Raw genomic sequence first — 17,460 nt, forward strand, 5'->3', positions numbered from 1 at the left:
AATGGGCATTTCCTTCCTCGTGTCTCATTCTAGAAATTAATCTCCATGCTAATATTGTGGCAGTTAATATTGGAATGATAATAAGACTGGCAATCTTCATATTCATTAAATGATTTACTTTTCCAGGTGTTTGCCTCACTGATGAAGGACAACAAAGAAGGGGACAAGAACCATAGCCCAGCACCAAAAAGCTAATGTTGAGGTCCTTTGGAAATGTGGAAAACCACTTGATGACAAAGAAGTCTTCACATCACTTCTATGTGGAAAAGAGCACTATAGAAAGTCTGAAAATGAGATGGAAAAAAGACACAGCTCTCACTGGAGTAACGAACTGATGAGATCTTCACCCTTTTGCCAGTATTAGTTTTTGCCATGGGAAGATCTGATTTCACACAGAATACTAAAACCTATGAAACTGAGAAGTGGGAAGTTCATATTTAATACTTTAAAAGAATCAGCTCAATGCAATAAACATTTGTAATAACTTCTGTTGGTACTTTAAACAAATTTTTGAGGCATAACTGTTTTTAAAAATACCACAAAGGCACTTTTTGGAGGGGATGAGGGAAATGCTAAATCTTAAGGCCCCAAAACTGCTATCCAAACCAAATGCTTTGGTAAAAACATTACCTCCAAAATTAACAATTTGCAAGTATTGAGGACCAAATAAAGTGGTTTGGTGTGTTTCCGTGCAAGGTGGTTAAGATTTGGGAAGGGGTATTGTCTTACTTACTTGTTTGGGGTTTTTTTAAGTTGCAGCTTCATTCTTCAGTCTGGGCAAATGTAATTAACTCAGGAACTGTAGACATATTGTGCCCAAACCTAGAGCAAAAATAATCTGAATTTTAAACAGTGGTAAGAATAGGGCTGCTATTTTCACTGTACAGCTTTCAAAGCAAGTGGTGTTTAAGCATTTGTTTTGGTGTATTGATTGTGGAATAAATGGAGTGGGTATTCTGTGAAAGGGTTTTGCCACCAGAAGTTTTATATTATCGAGCCATTTCCAACTAAAAAATACTTGTATGTAATGGTGAACACTAGAAAATGACAAGGCTATCTAAAGGCTTTTGTGTTCTCAAAGAAGCAGCCACTTTAAACACTTGGAAATAATGCAGACACAGAATTGTTTTTGAAACTGTCTTTTTATTAGTGTGCAATACTGAAATCCAAAAAGCATCTGTTAAGTGATAATTCTCTAACATCGTTTAACTGTGAGACATAAGGTCATGTTGTATGTGTCACCACAAATATTTTCAAACATTTCCTTTTCTTGAAGATGCTGTACAACAACCTGTGGTTGTAGGGGACAGAAATTTAAAATGGATAGCACTGCAGGTGAGGAACACTTGCACTCTCCTGATCCGTTTTTTGCTAATATTTAATGTAAATAAATTCCTTACATGTGGGTTTTTGTAACTGGTCCCTCTGGAAATCAAGTAAAAATTACCATTATGTATTTTCAAGTGCAGGAGGCTTCCAGTTGTCTGGTGTTTTAAAAGCAGAGTCTGCATAATCGGGGTAAAGATTTAGTGTGGTGTAACTTGCGTTGCTATCTGGTTTAAAATCTACATATATGCTACTCATAACATTACAATTTGAAATGTAAATGTCCGATTTTTCTTAACTTATGTATTCACTACTTTAATTGGATCCAATTTGTCTTATATTTTTGTGTTATCTTGTACAGTTTTCTTACTTTTCAACTATAAATCTGTATATAACTGTAAATAGAAGGATCAAGCCTTCCTTTAAGACCACTAGTACCAATTCCTGTGTAAATAAAACTTACAGCAGCTGCGGGCCGTGCTTCTTTCCCCTTGCCGTGGCCCTCCTGTGGGCGGCGCTCGGCGCCGGCGGCGCCTCCGGCCTCTGCCGCCAGGGGCCGCTGTGACCTCGCCGGGCCGCGCCGCGCGGGGAGCGCTTCCGCCGCCGGGCAGCACGCGCGGGCCGCCGCCATGAAGCCGGTAGGGGCTGGGAGGGGAGCGGGCCGGGCGGCGCGGGAGGGAGCTCAGGGCTCACGGGGGGGACGGGCGGGACGGGGAGCCTTGGTCGGTAGCGGCCGGTGCCGCCGGGGCTCCGGGAACTGCAGAGCAGTGTGAGTGTTTTGGGTGGGCAGCGGCGGCGCAGCGCAGTCTCGTCTCTCACCCCGAGACGAGCCCTGACCTTTCAGCGCCCTCCCGACAATCGAGCATAGAAAGGGAAGCTAAAGTTGAGCTGACAAAAATTCCGGATTCACGGCATGTTCTCAGTTGGAAGGGGCCCGCAAGGATCGTGGAGCCCGACTCTGGTCGGCCCGTACAGGGAGTGATCCCACAATCGTGCTGTTATTAGCACCATGCTCCAGCCATGAGCTAAGGGTTCGGGGAGCCCCACACTGATCCAGCCACTTGTCTCCTTTGTAAAGGGACACATCATCCCTAACAGCGCTTCCGTGCCAGTTTCTCTGCACGGCCTTGCTTTCCCGTACCCCTCGTAAGGTGATCCCTGCCGTGCCCATTCCCATCCCGAGCACCCTCGGAAATGTTTTGCGGGTTTGGCACGCGCCGCGTGTATTGACCCGAGCCTCCAGCTTTTCCCCGAGCCCGGTTTCTCAGCCCAGGGTGCCTCCCCGAGCTCTGGGCCCCGTAACCTGTTCTGGTACAGCTGCTGTTGTGAGCCTTGCAGCGGGCAGCCTCGCCGGATCCCTGCAGCTGCTGGGCAGGGAGAGTATCAGGCAGGAGAAAGTCAGAGCTCAGCTTGCGGAGGTGCCCTGCAGGAAGGAGGACATTTGCCCGAGGCTGTGGCCTTGCACGTGAAGTCCCCCGAGGTACTTTAGCATGTGCTGGGGAGCAGCAGCGCCCTGAGAACAGAACAGAGTGCTTGGGAACGCACAAAGAACCGCACCCTAACAAGCTGTTTACCATACCTTGAGTGTCTAAAAGTGATGGACATAGGGTTTCATAAAAAAGTTGTCAGAGAATATTTCTGTAAAACATTTGTCACAGTGCTCTCTTCTCGAAGATGTAACACAGTTGTGTAAATTTGCTAATTGATGATACTGTTAGCAAGAAACATATTGTTCAGTCCTAATAGAAATAGGAACTCAGAGATCTTAAACAGTGGAATAAATTTTGCAAAGACTGTTAACATGTCAGTGACTTGTAGCTTTCTGTTTGTTTTCTAGAGAAAAAACACAAAGCGAGTTCCAAGTTTTCGCAAGTTACTGAGAACTAGTCAAATAAAACTTGACAATAAATTAAAGAATAAACAGTACAAGCAGAAGAGTGCTGCTAAGAAGTATCGTAAAGAACAAAAGAAGCTAAGGGAAGCTGTCAGAGATGCTATTTCCAGAAAGCCTTTTCCATTGGAGGAATGCAAGAAAAAACAAGTTGGTAAGTGTTTGTTCACTGAATATCCTGCTGCTTCCTGTTGTAAAATTAGAGAAAACAACATTTTATTTTCTGTATACAAATAGCTGCTGTTCCTGTTGAAAGAACAGGAGACTATTGAAAAATACAAAATGTGGCCATTCTGGCACCTAAAACTGTCAGTTAAAGATGGCAGAAATGTGTTTGCACTGGTCATTATTGGATATCATAGTAAAGGGGCAGTTTTCTGGGATAACAAAACCCACAGGCATAAAGGTCAGTAGCTCCAGGTAGAAGTAAGGCATAAAATGGTCTCAAAAGTGTAGGCAGGGTTAGGTTCCCAAGGGTGACTATACATATGGGATCTTAATTTGTAAACATCATCTTCTAAAATAGCTAAAAAATGGGAAGAAAAAGAAGAAGAAGATGCTCTTCCACTGGACATGATGGATGAAGATGATTTAAAATTAATGGAGGATCTGGCCCAAAAAGCATCCTTTTTAACCAGAGATCTTTCTTCTAAGTGAGTTGCAATGTCTCCTTTTCATACTAATTCAGCCTTGTGTGGTTAATATGTGATTAATATGTAAAGTAATGCATTTATCAGGAGGTCTCCTTCACTCTGGTGTTTCTTTGCAGCTCTGGTTTAGTGTTTCCTCAGCCTGTCAGTACTTCAGTCTTAATGTGTCAATGTGTATCAGTGTATTCAGGTGCTCTGCCTGACCTTCAGGGTACTGTTTCTGCAGCTGCGGGCTAAGTGTTCCTTCCTGGGAGATCCCTGGCTGTGAGATAAGTAGCATCCCTCAAATGAAAGAAATGCTTTAGCCTGTAAAGAGAGTCTTTTTTTCTATATAGAGTGTTCAGGACATTCCTTGGACTATGGACCATATATTGCACTGCAAATTGCTGGGAAAAAATAAAAAGGGTTCTGTAAGCCATGTCTGTAAACACATGCAACGCCAAAACATTCATACCAAAAATTTGCTACCAGTTTTGTGAACCAAGGCATTGGGTAGAGTTCACAGTGACACGTGTAGAAATGTAGACATGTGCTCCTAGTTGTAGAATAGTCTGTAGAAATACACTTCTACAGAGTTGTCTGGTTACATGATTGTTTGAAAATCTTAGCTTGCCTTTTTTGATGGATGTGAAAGGATTCTCTATGCTGCTGTAGAGTGGTTTTAATTTGTTAATGCTGATTCTGCTTGGTAATTAATAATTTAGTCTAGTTTTGAAGGAAAGGAGTAAATGGCTTTTATGTATAAAGTTGCAGTTGTGCTGCATGGTGTCTTGCAGCCGCACTGCAAGTTCTTGAATTAGAAGAATTTTGTTTTAAACCTTCCCCTTCCCCTTTCAAATTAACTGGGTGTGACATAAGTTTAAAGTCTTGCAAAACTCAAAATGTATTGTGTGGTTTTATTTTGAGATAGTTTGCAAAATGTAGTTGTGTCTTACATTCATTATGCCAGAATGTTTTTAGAATGGTAGGAAAACAGTAGAAGAGGTTGCTCTTTTACCTGTTTCACTGTTATGGGCTTTTAGTTCCTTTCATAGTGTTCCCTTAAATTGGAGAACTTACCTTTTCAGTCTGCTTTACTCTGGTCAGCTACAATCTGTCTTAAAAACTTGTCAGATATTACAGCACTTACAAATTGTGTGCTCATATTAGCAAAGACTAAATACTTACCCTCTTGTACACTTAGGTGTAGCTCAGGAGCATACTTGTGAAAGGCTGCCACACCACACTGGGTTGTTGCTGTTGTCATTGGAGAGGGGTGTGCGACACAGGCTTTGCCAGTGGGCAGAGCAGAAAAGTGATAGTGATAGTGGTAAAAACAGCCATGGAGTGGGGTAGATAGAAAAGGCCACTGACCCACTCATTGTCATGTCCTGGTTAAGCCTCACCTGGAAGGCCAAGACACAGTGAGGGGGGGAGAGAGGCTGTGGGACATGTTAAGGCAGGCTCTGGGCTGGTTGCCCAGTGAGAGGATCCTAGTCCTGCTGGTTGCTGGTGGAGTCCTTCATGGCAGCACTGCTCGGGGTGGTTTAACGGGTCTCAGCCCTTCCAGGGCAGCCGCTCTGCTGTGAGGAAGCACAGAAGGGAAGGAAGGACTAGTGAAACAGCACCCTAGCCTGGGTGAGAGGCAGCCACTTAATCCAGCTGGTCAAGTATGGGTCCTGTCTATTTACATGGCTGGTTCATTTAGTTTGCCTCATATTTTTCAGTGAACCTGTTCACATCAAAAAACGTAAACATGAAAGTGTGATTGAGAAATATGAGAAGGTGCCAAGACGTTTGCAAACAGAGCCAGAAAAAGAACTCATCCATCTGCTCCCCATCAAAGACAAGAGTGGCATAATTCCTCAAGCTGTGGAAAAGCCAGGTAAGACACAGATTCTCAAACTGGTATAGTAGCCAAGAAGTCTATAATTTATTGGTTTAAAATTTCACAGTGTTTATTATGTGCTTGACGCTAGATACTCTGTTTTTGCAGTTCTCAATGTTGCACATGATGAAGAGGAGGACACAGAAGATATGGAGGAAGCAGAGGGTAATAAAACATTTTGTTTGCTTTTTGTTGTTTTTTTTTTCCAAATCACTTACATACCTGAAAAGTATTTTGCTGTTCCCCAAGGAAGTTTGCAATTGAAGTGTATTTTGTTCAGGATGTTTTTGAATCTGTTCATTACCACGTTGTCACCAAAGAATAACCATTGGTCAAAGCTTGCACTCTGAGCTGTTAGAATCTCAGGAATGGCTGGCTTCAGATTCTCTTTCTTCAGAATTATTTTGATTTTTCACCTAGAAATACTTCTGGCATTAAGTTCCTTTTATCCCTTGTGTCATTGTTGCTAGTAAGAAGGAAATATTGGTCTTACATAAAGAATATCTGTGTGGTTCTATTTTGAATACTCTGAGATAATTTTGAAATGTGGTTCAGGACCCAGACTTTTGCAGGCTTTAAGTGTCTGTCTTTGCCTTTAATATTTTTTACTTAAAACATCAATACCAGGACACTGTGATTTTCATTTGCAGTTGGTTATTGAACTATGGTCATTTTCAAGTAACTTTGCGGCTTCGGGGTCCTAACTGAGTAAATATAATCTGAAGTTGAGGAAGGAGATACTTGTAGCAAAATAATACTCAGAAAACACAAGCAAAAGCAATTGTATTTTTAAGAGAAAAAGTGAATGGTGAATAATTTGATACAAATTGCAGAGCACTGCAGTTTCTTGGTGTGTTTCGGGTAATACATTGAGTTTATATGTTCCCACCATACTCAGAGCATGGGCAGATTCAAAAACATTTAGTCCACTTCTTTTTGCAAGCAAAAGGTTTTGAAGTGTAGCAAAAATGAATCTGTGGATTAATATAAGATCTAGCAAAGTCATTCTTAAAGCTTCTTTGATTCTGGAACTTCTTCTTTTGTTCTCATGGGGCCTTACCAGGGTACCTGTTTGAAATGCAGCATCTGCAACATGGTATTTGCTAAGTGACTTCTCCTCTTTTCTGACTCTCACGTCTGTGCCAGACTTTAATGAGGAACCCCTGCCTGTTCTCACTCCTGAGGAAATGGCTGTTCAAAGGAAACAGAAGCTACAGGAGAGGAAGATGCACATAGCTGCCTTAGCATCTGCCATTCTCTCCGAGCCAGACAGCAATGTAGGTACATTTACTTAACCTGCATGTACAAGTGCATGTGTTGTTCACTAAGTCAAGAAACAAAGATCTGAATGAGCAGACAGTAGCAAAAGCACAAGAATATATGGATAGAACAAAGAAAAGGTCAGTGTTTTATCACTTTCGTTATTTTTCTTGTTCCTTAAGCATGACCCTTATATAAGGTCTGATTTGAGGGCTCTATCTGATAGTTCTCAATGCTTCAGGATATGCTAATAATTTTCTGTAATTCTGTGCAAGTTTGTAATAGCAGAATATTTTGAACATTCCTGAGACTAAAATTTTGGGATATTTATAGTTTCTTGGCTCTTTATGCAGTGCTAAGCAGAGTCTAAGTAAGTGCTGAGTTAACGTACGTTGTCCTTGTCCCTTGGTTTGCAGTTGATTTTCATCTGATGTCTGCCTATTTTCTTCAATCAGATTAAGAAGCTTAAGGAGCTGCGTGCCATGCTGATGGAACAGGATCCTAATGTGGCTGTGATTGTTAGGAAGCTGGTCATGGTGTCTTTGATGGAAATATTCAAAGATATTGCACCTTCGTACAAAATTCGGCCTCTGACCGAAGCAGAAAAGGCTACCAAGGTGAAATATCAAATCTATTTCTTGTGTATGTGAGCAGTTAAGGATGTTTTCAGCTATAAGACTTATTTGTTTAATATGAATTTATGGTTTTGAGCAGAGGGGAGAAATACACAAATACTTGTGGAAGCTCTAAAGCTGTGACACTTTCAGGAAGTAGTTTTGGTTTTGAGCATTAAATTCTTACATACTTCCTTCAATATGTAGGTGACATGCAGGTGGTAATGGAGGGGAAAAGTAGTGTCTGAAAGTAGTATACCTGGGTGACTTTCCTCATGAACATTGGAATAAGGACCTGCACTAAAGAGTTAGAAAGAAAGCAAATTATGCAATGTTGTCACCTAACTGGCATAGATTTCTTTGAAATGTGTTCAACAATTTGCTGAACAAATGCAGAGTAACTTGTTTTCTGGAGCTTGTTTTTAACCAATATTTAGAAGGTTTTTTGGATATAGGTTTAGTGCAGTTTAGAGTCATGGTTTTAAAATAACATCTAGTTGATAATGTTACTTCAAGCTCTATAAATGAAATAGGGCTAGTTGGAAAAAGCCCTCTGAACACATCTGTAGAAAAATGCAGACATGTTTTATTTTTAATACATTTCTAGGAATGTCTGCCTAGAAGAAAAAACTACTTAGATATCTGATATTTGTTTTAAAACTTTTTTTTCACCACTGGCTAATTTCCTTATTTAGCTCTCCAAATAAATCTCATTTCAATTATGTTTACAGGTTAAAAAAGAAACACAGAAACTGAGAGAATTTGAAGAAGGCCTTGTAAGCCAGTATAAATTTTACTTGGAAAATTTGGAACAAACAATTAAAGGTACAGTTAACACTTCTCATTTTTCATAGTAAAGGCAAAATTGTTTGCAGCAATTTCCCTCCTCTGTATGAATGGTTCCTTCTGTCTTTGCAATAGCACTTGCATGAAGTACACATGCAATCACTTAAATATTTATAAGATCATCCTCATTCTGAAGAGTAATCACTAAAAATAATATTTTGTGCAGATTGGAAGCAAAGGAAATTGAAGAAAAGCAATGTCATCTCATTAAAGGCATATAAAGGTCTAGCAGAGGTAGCAGTGAAGTGTCTGTGTGAGCTGCTTGTGGCCCTACCCCACTTCAACTTCCACAATAACATTATTGTTCTCATTGTTCCACTCATGAATGATCCATCAAAAATGGTAAGTGATTTTCTGATGAGAGAAAGAGTTCTTGTTTTGTGTGAAAAATAGTTATTTCTGAGCTTTATTCCACAATATCCAGATCTTTTGGCCGTATCTGTTCACTATTTTACAGGCTGTGTGCACTTTATAATTAGTAAATACCATGAGTTTCGTCTGTTGCTAGCTGTAGTTGTGGACTTGACTTTACAGAACAATTTCTGTGCTTTGCTTTTCAGATTTCTGAACTGTGTGTTGAGGCAGTTAAGAAGCTCTTTAAACAGGACAAGTTGGGCTATGCTTCACTTGGTGTAGTTAAAGTAATTTCTGGCCTTGTGAGGGGTAGAAATTATGATGTCAGGCCTGAGGTAAGAGTCTTTCTGTTATACCTCGCAATATTCTTCTGTCAGAAGTTTCAAAAATCCCCAAATGTTAAAGTTACTGCAGCTGCTGGCTACAGACAAGCATAATTTTCTCACTGTCAGACCACAGACGGTTCAGGATTAGGCTGAGCCAGAGAATTAGAGAGGTATGGGGCAAGGGAAGGAAACTGGGAGGTAGAGACCAGATTCTGCCAAAGACATGGCTTAAGTCAGGCAGGGAGACTTGAAGTGAGAGGCAGTTGGAGGAATGGATAGAAATGGACAGTGCTGGGGAAGGAACTGGGAGCAAGGATCAAGAGATACAGGTGCGAAGGAACAGGAGGGGACTAAACAGAAGAACCTTTGACCAGCAAAGCCCACTAGCTGAAATGGAATTCAGGATTTCTTACCCTAGTTCCTATCAGGTTGTGTATGATCTTCCATTGTATTTCTTTTATTTTACATCAGGTGTTAAAAGTATTTCTTCACTTAAGAATTAAGGAAGTAGAATTACAAAAAGATTCTGAAGACATTGCACCAAAGAAAAAGTTCATGACTTACAAAGAGAAAAGAAAAAATCTTTCCAGAATGCAAAGAAAGGTACGACATGTGCTTTCTTGTGCTCTACTTCCGTTATTTAATGTAGCAATTTGTTCCAGCAGTGACTGCATATCTGCTGTTGCCATTGTTAACTCTCAGCATCAGTGATCAATTTTTGCATTGTACTTGAAAATTTACGAGGTTCTAGAGGGAATTTAATTATCTTCCTATTTTTTTCTCCTTCCTGTGTTGATAATGCTTTTGATTGGTTGTTTCTGATAGGACAAGGGTTACCCTGTAGAATCACAGGGTGACTTAAGCAACTCACCAAACATGGAAAATTTATTCTCTGGGTATCTTTTCAACCTGGATATCCAGACTGGTTGGAAACATTGGATCTGTTGTTTTAAAATCAACTGTTTATTTTCAGTGGAAGAAAGCAGAAGAGAAATTGGAACGAGAACTCTTGGAAGCAGAAGCATCAGAAAGTAAAGAAAAGAAACTGAAGTTGGTAAATAATTTAGACATTATTCCCCTATTTTAGCAGAGTGGCAGCTCCTAACCCTTTTGTAACTGTCTTCTCTCCATCCCAGCGTGGCAGCATTCCACATCTCTAGATCACGCTGTCAACTAACAAACACTTTGCCTGTGATGGAGATCTAGGTTTTAGTAAACCACGCTCTCAGTTTAGCCAGGAAGGCCAACATAGCCATTCCTATTCCCTTCTGCTGTCTGCTCAAAATGGTGTTGAATCCATTGACAAAAGTCCTCCAGGTGCCCTGTTCCATAGGACACTGTGTAGTGGGTGTTACAGCCTCTCAGAGTGGCCTTAAGGCAAAGGAGGAGTGTGGCTGTAGCCAGGAGAGAGCCAGGAGCAGGAGAGCACTGGAGGGCTCAAGTTTTTCAGTGTAAGAAGAGCAGAGATGACAGTGCCAGGACTGGTTGGGAAGGCCTGAGTGCAGGCTTGGACAGAGAAAATAATTTCAGTTGAGTTTAAGTGAAATAGAAATGTCTGTTTCACATGATTAAATATTTTTGTTTTCTTTCCTTCAGCACACAGAGACCTTGAATATTGTATTTGTAACTTACTTCAGGATCTTGAAGAAAGCTCAGAAGTCTCCACTTTTGCCAGCTGTGCTAGAAGGTCTTGCAAAGTAAGAACTGACTACCTTCTTTTGTGTGCGTGGAAAAGACATAAAGCACTAAAGAAATTTTTTACTTAATCAGTGAAAAAAGATAGTCCCTGACAAATTAGATTAAATTCTTTTATTTCTCTGCTGAAGTTTTCTGCTACTTCATAACCATTTCAATGTGATTTGAAATGTCAGATGATAGAATTGATGTGGTGTAAACGCCACAGGGTGTGATGTGATTCCATTCTTTTGTCTGATTAATTGCTAAAGGACACAAGCATGTCTTTAATGCTCTAGAAAAGCCATGAATAGCATATTGGGGGTTGAATTATTCTTTCCTGTGAAGATAGTAAATGTTCAGCATTTGATTTAGCCTGCTTTTAAGGTGTGGATCTTGGCAATTCAGAACACTTAGAACTGAGTTTAAAGATAATGTCTATAATTTAAAAATGAAAATCTCTTTGATTGCAGGTTTGCTCATCTCATAAATGTGGAATTTTTTGATGACCTATTGATTGTCCTTCATTCTCTTATTGCATCTGGGGTAAGTTGAATTTTATTACAGTTTTCTTAAAATTACTTTCTTTTGGGTACTTAATCAGTTTTGTATTCTTAGGATTTAAGCTATCGTGAGAGTCTTCATTGCATTCTCAGCGCTTTTCATATACTCTCTGGTCAAGGTAGGAGATTTTTTAAAATAAACCTTTGTTTAATATTGCCTGATAAATCAATGGAGTAAATGTGTTTATTTGGGATAATGTTTATAGGTGATGTTCTTAACATTGATCCAATGAAATTTTACACACATCTGTACAAGACCCTGTTCAGCCTACATGCAGGTAATTCCAGATTCCTATTTTCACTGTTCACCTAGATAATGTTTATTCTGTTTCCTTGCTATCAGAGCCTTTATGTAGCATTAATAAATTACACTTTTTAAAAATATCTGATTTCTGAGAAGATTATTGTCTGGTTTAACCTCCTTTTTTTTCTCTGTCCTCATTGTTTTACTTCCTTATAATTATTTCTTTCAGTTGCAATTTAAAAATTCTTGTCTTTTTTCTCTACTTCTCTCTCCAGTAAAGAAAAAACACCTGATTTTTCCAATATAATTCTAAAAATAATTTAAATTTATATTCTGCTTTTAAAAATTTTCTAGTATATATTTCTGATTTTTATAATTATAAAATTTTTATGTTCTAATCTTAATTTTCCAGTAATTTTGAGAAGTTGAAAAATTGATGAAAAAAATTTATAAAATTTGAAATTAACATAATTTTAATTAACTCCAGAAATGTGGATTCACTAGGAATAAACTATTAAGAATAAACATTCTGCTGTTCTGGATGGGTAAAAGACTAGATCTTTTCACTTTTTAATAATTTATAGAAAATGATACAATGAATGGATTTAGGATTAAAACAGTAACTTAATTCTAATAAGCATTGTTTATAACAGTAATAAGAAGTGTTCAATGATTAGATACTTTTGATGAAACAAGTATAGTCTTAGAAGGGAGCACAGAAACAATGGCACATTTTTTCTGTTCAAAGCTGGACTGTTTTGACCAAAACAGGGTGGATGCTGAGTGTGTGTATCACATGAGAGGTGTCTGAGCCTCCCAGCTTCCATGCTGCTCTCAGTTCCAGTGTCCCCCACTAGCAGGGTATACAATGTTTGTCCTTGAGGTGGTTCTTTACTCTTTGTATGAAATTCTGCTTTTGAGGTGGCACCAACGAGGACATAGGGATTGTGCTGCAGTGCCTGGATGTCATGTTTGCCAAGAGGAGAAAGCAAGTCTCCCAGCAGCGAGCTCTTGCTTTCCTAAAGCGACTTTCCATCCTTGCTCTTCATGTGCTTCCGAATTCCAGTGTTGGGATCTTGGCAACAAACAGTGTATTCATGCAAGTAAGTTTTACTTGTTCAGATTTTTAGCTCACTAAAAATTCCAAAGCCAAAGGCTATGGAATTTTTTGTTAAAATGATTTTGTGCAAAATTTTTTAGAGCATCTTTAACAAGAATGATGAAAACAGAATGTGTTTAAATGCTGCTGAAACTGACTCAACCATGTTACAATTGGGTGAGTAATACAAACAACTCAGATTCTGGGTTTTTGTGTTGTAGACATTCCCAAGGATGGACCTCCTACTAGACAATGAATCTCAAGGCAGTGGAATTTATCTCCCAGAATTAGATGAACCGGAGCATTGCAATGCCCAGAACACAGCACTGTGGGAGCTGCATCTACTGCAGGTTTGTGAGTAACTCAGGGATTTGGGAACTAACAGCAGTAAATAGATGCTCAATGTTTAGGTGCTTTACACAAATGGAGAGCAGCGGTCTTCAGGCTTATCTGTCAAATCTTGGCCCATATGAGCCTATTCCAACAGTGGAAGAGGAAGACCAACACAGTGGTATGGAAGGATGAGCTCAGAAGGGGATGTTACACATCCCCTATAATAATACCACAGTGGTTCATACTGCAGGTTGCCTTATTAGATTCCTTTGGAGACTTTTTAGATCTGTTAAGTTCCCTTGCAGTCCAGCTCTTCTTCCAAGAGGAACTGACACCTTGATCTGTCATTTCAGTCAGGGTTTAGAGAGGTCTTCCTCCGCCCTTTGTCCCTGTTTTCTGGGAGTATGAATTACCTAACTGTGGAGAGTCATGCTCACAGCATGGTATGAGGGAATAAATGCATGACATTAATCCCACAAACTGACTGATTTTGAGGTACTCAGTTTTTAAAATAAATCAGACCTTCCATCTTATGAATTGGAAATAAACATGAGATTCTATAGATAAATACATTATCCCTTACTGTCTGTCTACTGCCTTCATTCTTCCTTTCTTTCAGAGACATTATCATCCAACAGTGCAGAAATTTGCATCTCACCTTATTGCTGGTGCTCCAACTGAAGGCTCAGGAGCTCTTCCACTTGATTTGAGCCAAAGGTGAGTTATCAAAGAGTTCCTTTTTTTGTAATAGGCCCTGAAAGGAAGCTGTTGCTTATACTATATTAAAGGAATTCCTAAAAATAACTAAAGACTCTGATCTTCAAACTCTTTCTTCTTCTGCCAGTACAGAATGCAGAATGCTGGCTGCCTTTTATTTCCCCCCCCCCTTTTTTTTCCCCCTTTCTTTTCCTTTTTGAGACTTGTTGCCAGGCTGTAACAAGGGTAAACATCTCAAAGTGCAGAGTGTTTTCTTCCCCCGGGAGCAAAATATCTTCAGCAGCAGCCCTGATCTGAATATGGATCAGGATCACTGAACTGGGGCTGTCCAGTGGAAACTAGAACCCAAGTTGCAGTTTAAGGTCTGTAGCAGGTCAAAACATGAGAGCAGCCATCCAGGCTCTGACTAAGATCTAATGCAGCATCCTGTCTTTGGCAGTGGCTGGCAGCACATGCTTTGTGAAATGTAAAACCAGGGCATTCACGTGAAACATGCCCTGAGCAGGCCTCTGGTAGGTTTCAGCCTGGTGGATTTCCTGAACCTGATACCATTTTCTGTTAGTACCTCTCTCTTCATGAAGTTCTTTTCAAAACTTCAGTGTCCCTTTCAATCAGAGCACACATTCTGCAAATGCAGCATTGTTTACTGATCATCTCATACAGTCTGTCTGCAGTTCTCTACAGGTGGATCGTTCTTACTACTACAAATAACTTGGGATTCTCCAGCTCTTTTTTGAGCATGTTAGAAAGTGCAGGTCCTGGAAAAAACCTTGTGGAAACCAGTTTCTTCCTGCCATTGCTAAAAATAACCAGAGACTCCTGTCCTCTGTTTCCTGTCTTTTAACCAGTTTTTTTCTGTGATGGTCCTCCCTGTTCTCCCATGGATGTGTTTTTTCATAAAACCCTTTGGCAAGGAACTGTTGGAAATTCTGGCAGATTGTGTCAGCTAAGACCATTTTTACCTACCTTCCCCCCCTCCTTTTTTTCAAATATGTAAAGATGAGAGCTCTGGGAAGACAACAGTTGTCTTATGTTTATTTAGACCCATTTTACTTAATTTGACTTGCATTATTTCCCAGCCACTGGCTCCTGGTCTCTTCCAGGTGATGCTCATTATTCTGAGTTCTCCTAAAGTATGATGGAGGGGGAGAGTGGGGTTTGTGTGGAATGCTGCTCTTGGATTGGTGATAGATCAGCTAAAGTTGTATTCATCTAATGCCATTTTTCTTTCACTGTTTATTTACTGTAGGTCTGCTACAGAACTTTTTGAGACATATTGTATGAAAGAAATGACCTTTAATCCTCCTGTTGCATCAGTAACACCCAGAAGAAAGGTACTGTTCTCATTGCTCTGTGTCCTTTTTTAACCATGTGACACACCAATATAACCTGTATCTGCTGGCTCACTGTGCAGTGCCCAAGCATTGGCACACTCAGTCTGGCTTTCTGGTTTCTGTACTTTTTGCATCAAGTACATTTTTTAAACTGGGATAAGATAGGGCTGAGTATAAGGAAGGAAAAAATAACTGTATAAATAGTTCTACCTCCCACAGCATCAGTTAACATAGCAAGATTAATATGGTAGCTGTTATTTTGCACTTTGCAGTGGTTCAGTGCAGATTTCTTGGCTCTCTTCTGTAGTGATGAACTAATGTTTGTTCAAAAAGCAATAATAAAAAGCCAGCTCTCTCCCCAGGGTGGGTAGTTGCCAAGACAGCTGGATTTCCAGAGCTTTTGATTCAGTGTGTTGAGGGGTACTGATCCCTGTTAGTGTCACTACAGCTTTAAAGTGGAAATTTGAGGGGAACAAAGGGTTAATGTAAAAAGAGGAGAAATGGGGGAAATGTGTTTATATCCTCAGTGCTGGATGTGTTCCAGATGCCAGCCTCCATTAATTGTCCAGTTAGTGGTGTGTCCTCTAAAAGTGGTAATTTTCCTTCTTTCTAATGCAGACAATATAACCTATGAACCTTGTCAGTGCTGCACTTTGTAACTCAGGAATGTCAGTTGAAACCTTGAGAGCACAATTTATTTTTTTTTATTTTAGAGAAGCAGTTTCTGAAAATGTGTTTGTACTTAACTTATTCAGTTGTTTTATAATAACTCCTTGATATGTGTGTCCTGCTGGGGAGTTACATGAGTAGCTCTGAAAGAGCAAGGCTGAGAACAGCAGATGGGAGAAAAAAAGGGTTGAATAAGGAAATGCACAAGCTCCTTTAGGGAGCAGAAACAATGGAACAGCAAGATCACAAAGTGTCCATAGATGGCCATCTGTAATGGACCTAAGCGGGAAAATTACCTTGGGGTCTTGCCTGCTCTATGGCTGTTTGGCTCATTTAACAAATTTTGGCAGTTATCTGAGTTTTACCCTCTGTGTTCTGCATGTCCTTTGTGTGCCAGGCTGCCAGGGGTTCAGCATCTCCCTGCTCTTGAAAGAAACTCCAAATTGGAGCTCTGTGCACCACTAAAGAGAGACTCTCATTTCTCCATGAGTGCACCAAATACTTGGCTCTGGAAATTTTAAGACTTTCGCTGGAAAGTTTAAATCATGTGCATGATCATCATTCTTCATTTGAGCACCAGGAAAATGCAGAGCTCCAGGTGTAGCTGGAGGCAGAAGGGTCAGGGGATTCCTTTCTGACTCTCAGTCTGTGCTGTGAGCATTGTTGCCTTTTGGTCAGAGGTGCTTTGGTGTGCTGTCACCAAACTGTGCTTGATTTGTATTTGTAAGGTGTGTTGAACGGGAGGCAGAGTGTGAACCCCCCCACCCCGAGCTGGAAGCCATGGCTGTGTGTAGTAGGTAATCTTCTAAAGCCCAGCTTAGCACAAACCAGAAAAGCCTCACCAAACCCATGAGCTTATGAAGGACTGCATGACACTGTGCTTGCCAGTTGAACAGGTCTAGGCTAATGTCTGGGACCACGAGAGAGAAACAAGACTGCTAAACTAAGGTAGGCATGGAAAACATGGCCTTGTTTAGTAATAGAACTCCTATTTTGTAATTTTCAGGATACCTTCTCACAAAGGGATTCATTTGTAGATGAAGAACTAAACAAACAGCTTCAACAACACACCAGTGAGACTGTTGCTCACAAACCCTTGGATTTTGCTAAGCACTTGAAGGAATCATCCTTGGCATAAATGTACCTATCAATCAAGTTCACTTGGATTCTTAATTATGGAGAAAGATTGGTTAAAAGAAATCACCAGTCATCATAAAAGGAATACAAGCAGGCTTTTGTGTGAATATGGAAACACAAAAATTTAACAGCAGTTTTTCACACAGTTACAGGCCTGTCCCCCTAACCACCAAGCCCCTGTTCAGGGGGCTGGGGAGTCACAATGAACTGTCATGTCAGTGTTTTAAAAAATATATAACCCCAAGTAATTTACGAATTGTTTGCAACCATGCACAATGCACAATTGTATTTTTGTTTATGTATTTTTCTATTTTTTATAACAGAATATAGACATATGTGTTTCTGCAAACTCACTGGGTTGTGCTGGTAACTTAATAAATATTTTAAAAATGTTAACATAATATTGACTTTTTGATGTCTAAGTTCCATTTGGAGTATGTGTTGCATTTTTCCTGTTTTTCTTCTGATGTCTTCTAACCATTTATCTCATCTTGAAATTATTTTGAATTTGGTGGGTTTTTTTCCCTTCTGATGAATCTTGACACTGGCAAATTAA

The 17,460-nt window shown here is 39.9% G+C and overlaps 2 protein-coding genes across 4 annotated transcripts in view; both read left to right on the forward strand.

Moving 5' to 3' along the window:
- TBC1D12 (TBC1 domain family member 12) overlaps positions 1 to 1,797 on the forward strand; it is a 41,387-nt gene extending 39,590 nt beyond the window's left edge. For all 3 annotated transcript variants that reach the window (XM_059851614.1, XM_059851615.1, XM_059851616.1), the window contains one exon: positions 127 to 1,797. In XM_059851614.1, the coding sequence (XP_059707597.1) occupies positions 127 to 195 (69 nt within the window). In that variant the 3' untranslated portion in view covers positions 196 to 1,797. The remainder of the gene's footprint in view (positions 1 to 126) is intronic.
- Positions 1,798 to 1,909: 112 nt separating this feature from the next.
- NOC3L (NOC3 like DNA replication regulator) lies at positions 1,910 to 17,305 on the forward strand. Its single transcript, XM_059851619.1, has 21 exons — positions 1,910 to 1,964; positions 3,164 to 3,371; positions 3,744 to 3,870; positions 5,574 to 5,731; positions 5,843 to 5,899; positions 6,881 to 7,011; positions 7,450 to 7,611; positions 8,340 to 8,433; positions 8,621 to 8,796; positions 9,015 to 9,143; positions 9,606 to 9,737; positions 10,108 to 10,188; positions 10,731 to 10,831; positions 11,282 to 11,354; positions 11,427 to 11,490; positions 11,578 to 11,649; positions 12,537 to 12,718; positions 12,936 to 13,064; positions 13,667 to 13,764; positions 15,014 to 15,098; positions 16,774 to 17,305. The coding sequence occupies exons 1-21, from the start codon at positions 1,956 to 1,958 to the stop codon at positions 16,903 to 16,905; spliced, it is 2,400 nt and encodes a 799-aa protein (XP_059707602.1). The 5' UTR covers positions 1,910 to 1,955; the 3' UTR covers positions 16,906 to 17,305.
- The last annotated feature ends 155 nt before the right edge of the window (positions 17,306 to 17,460 follow it).

The sequence above is a fragment of the Haemorhous mexicanus genome, chromosome 7 (genome assembly GCF_027477595.1).
Source record: "Haemorhous mexicanus isolate bHaeMex1 chromosome 7, bHaeMex1.pri, whole genome shotgun sequence".
NCBI lineage: Eukaryota > Metazoa > Chordata > Aves > Passeriformes > Fringillidae > Haemorhous > Haemorhous mexicanus.

Coding starts and splice junctions, on each gene's coding strand:
- NOC3L (XM_059851619.1), top strand. Junction 8,434..8,620: donor TTTGGAACAAACAATTAAAG/GTACAGTTAACA, acceptor TATTTTGTGCAG/ATTGGAAGCAAAGGAAATTG. Junction 11,355..11,426: donor ATTCTCTTATTGCATCTGGG/GTAAGTTGAATT, acceptor TTGTATTCTTAG/GATTTAAGCTATCGTGAGAG.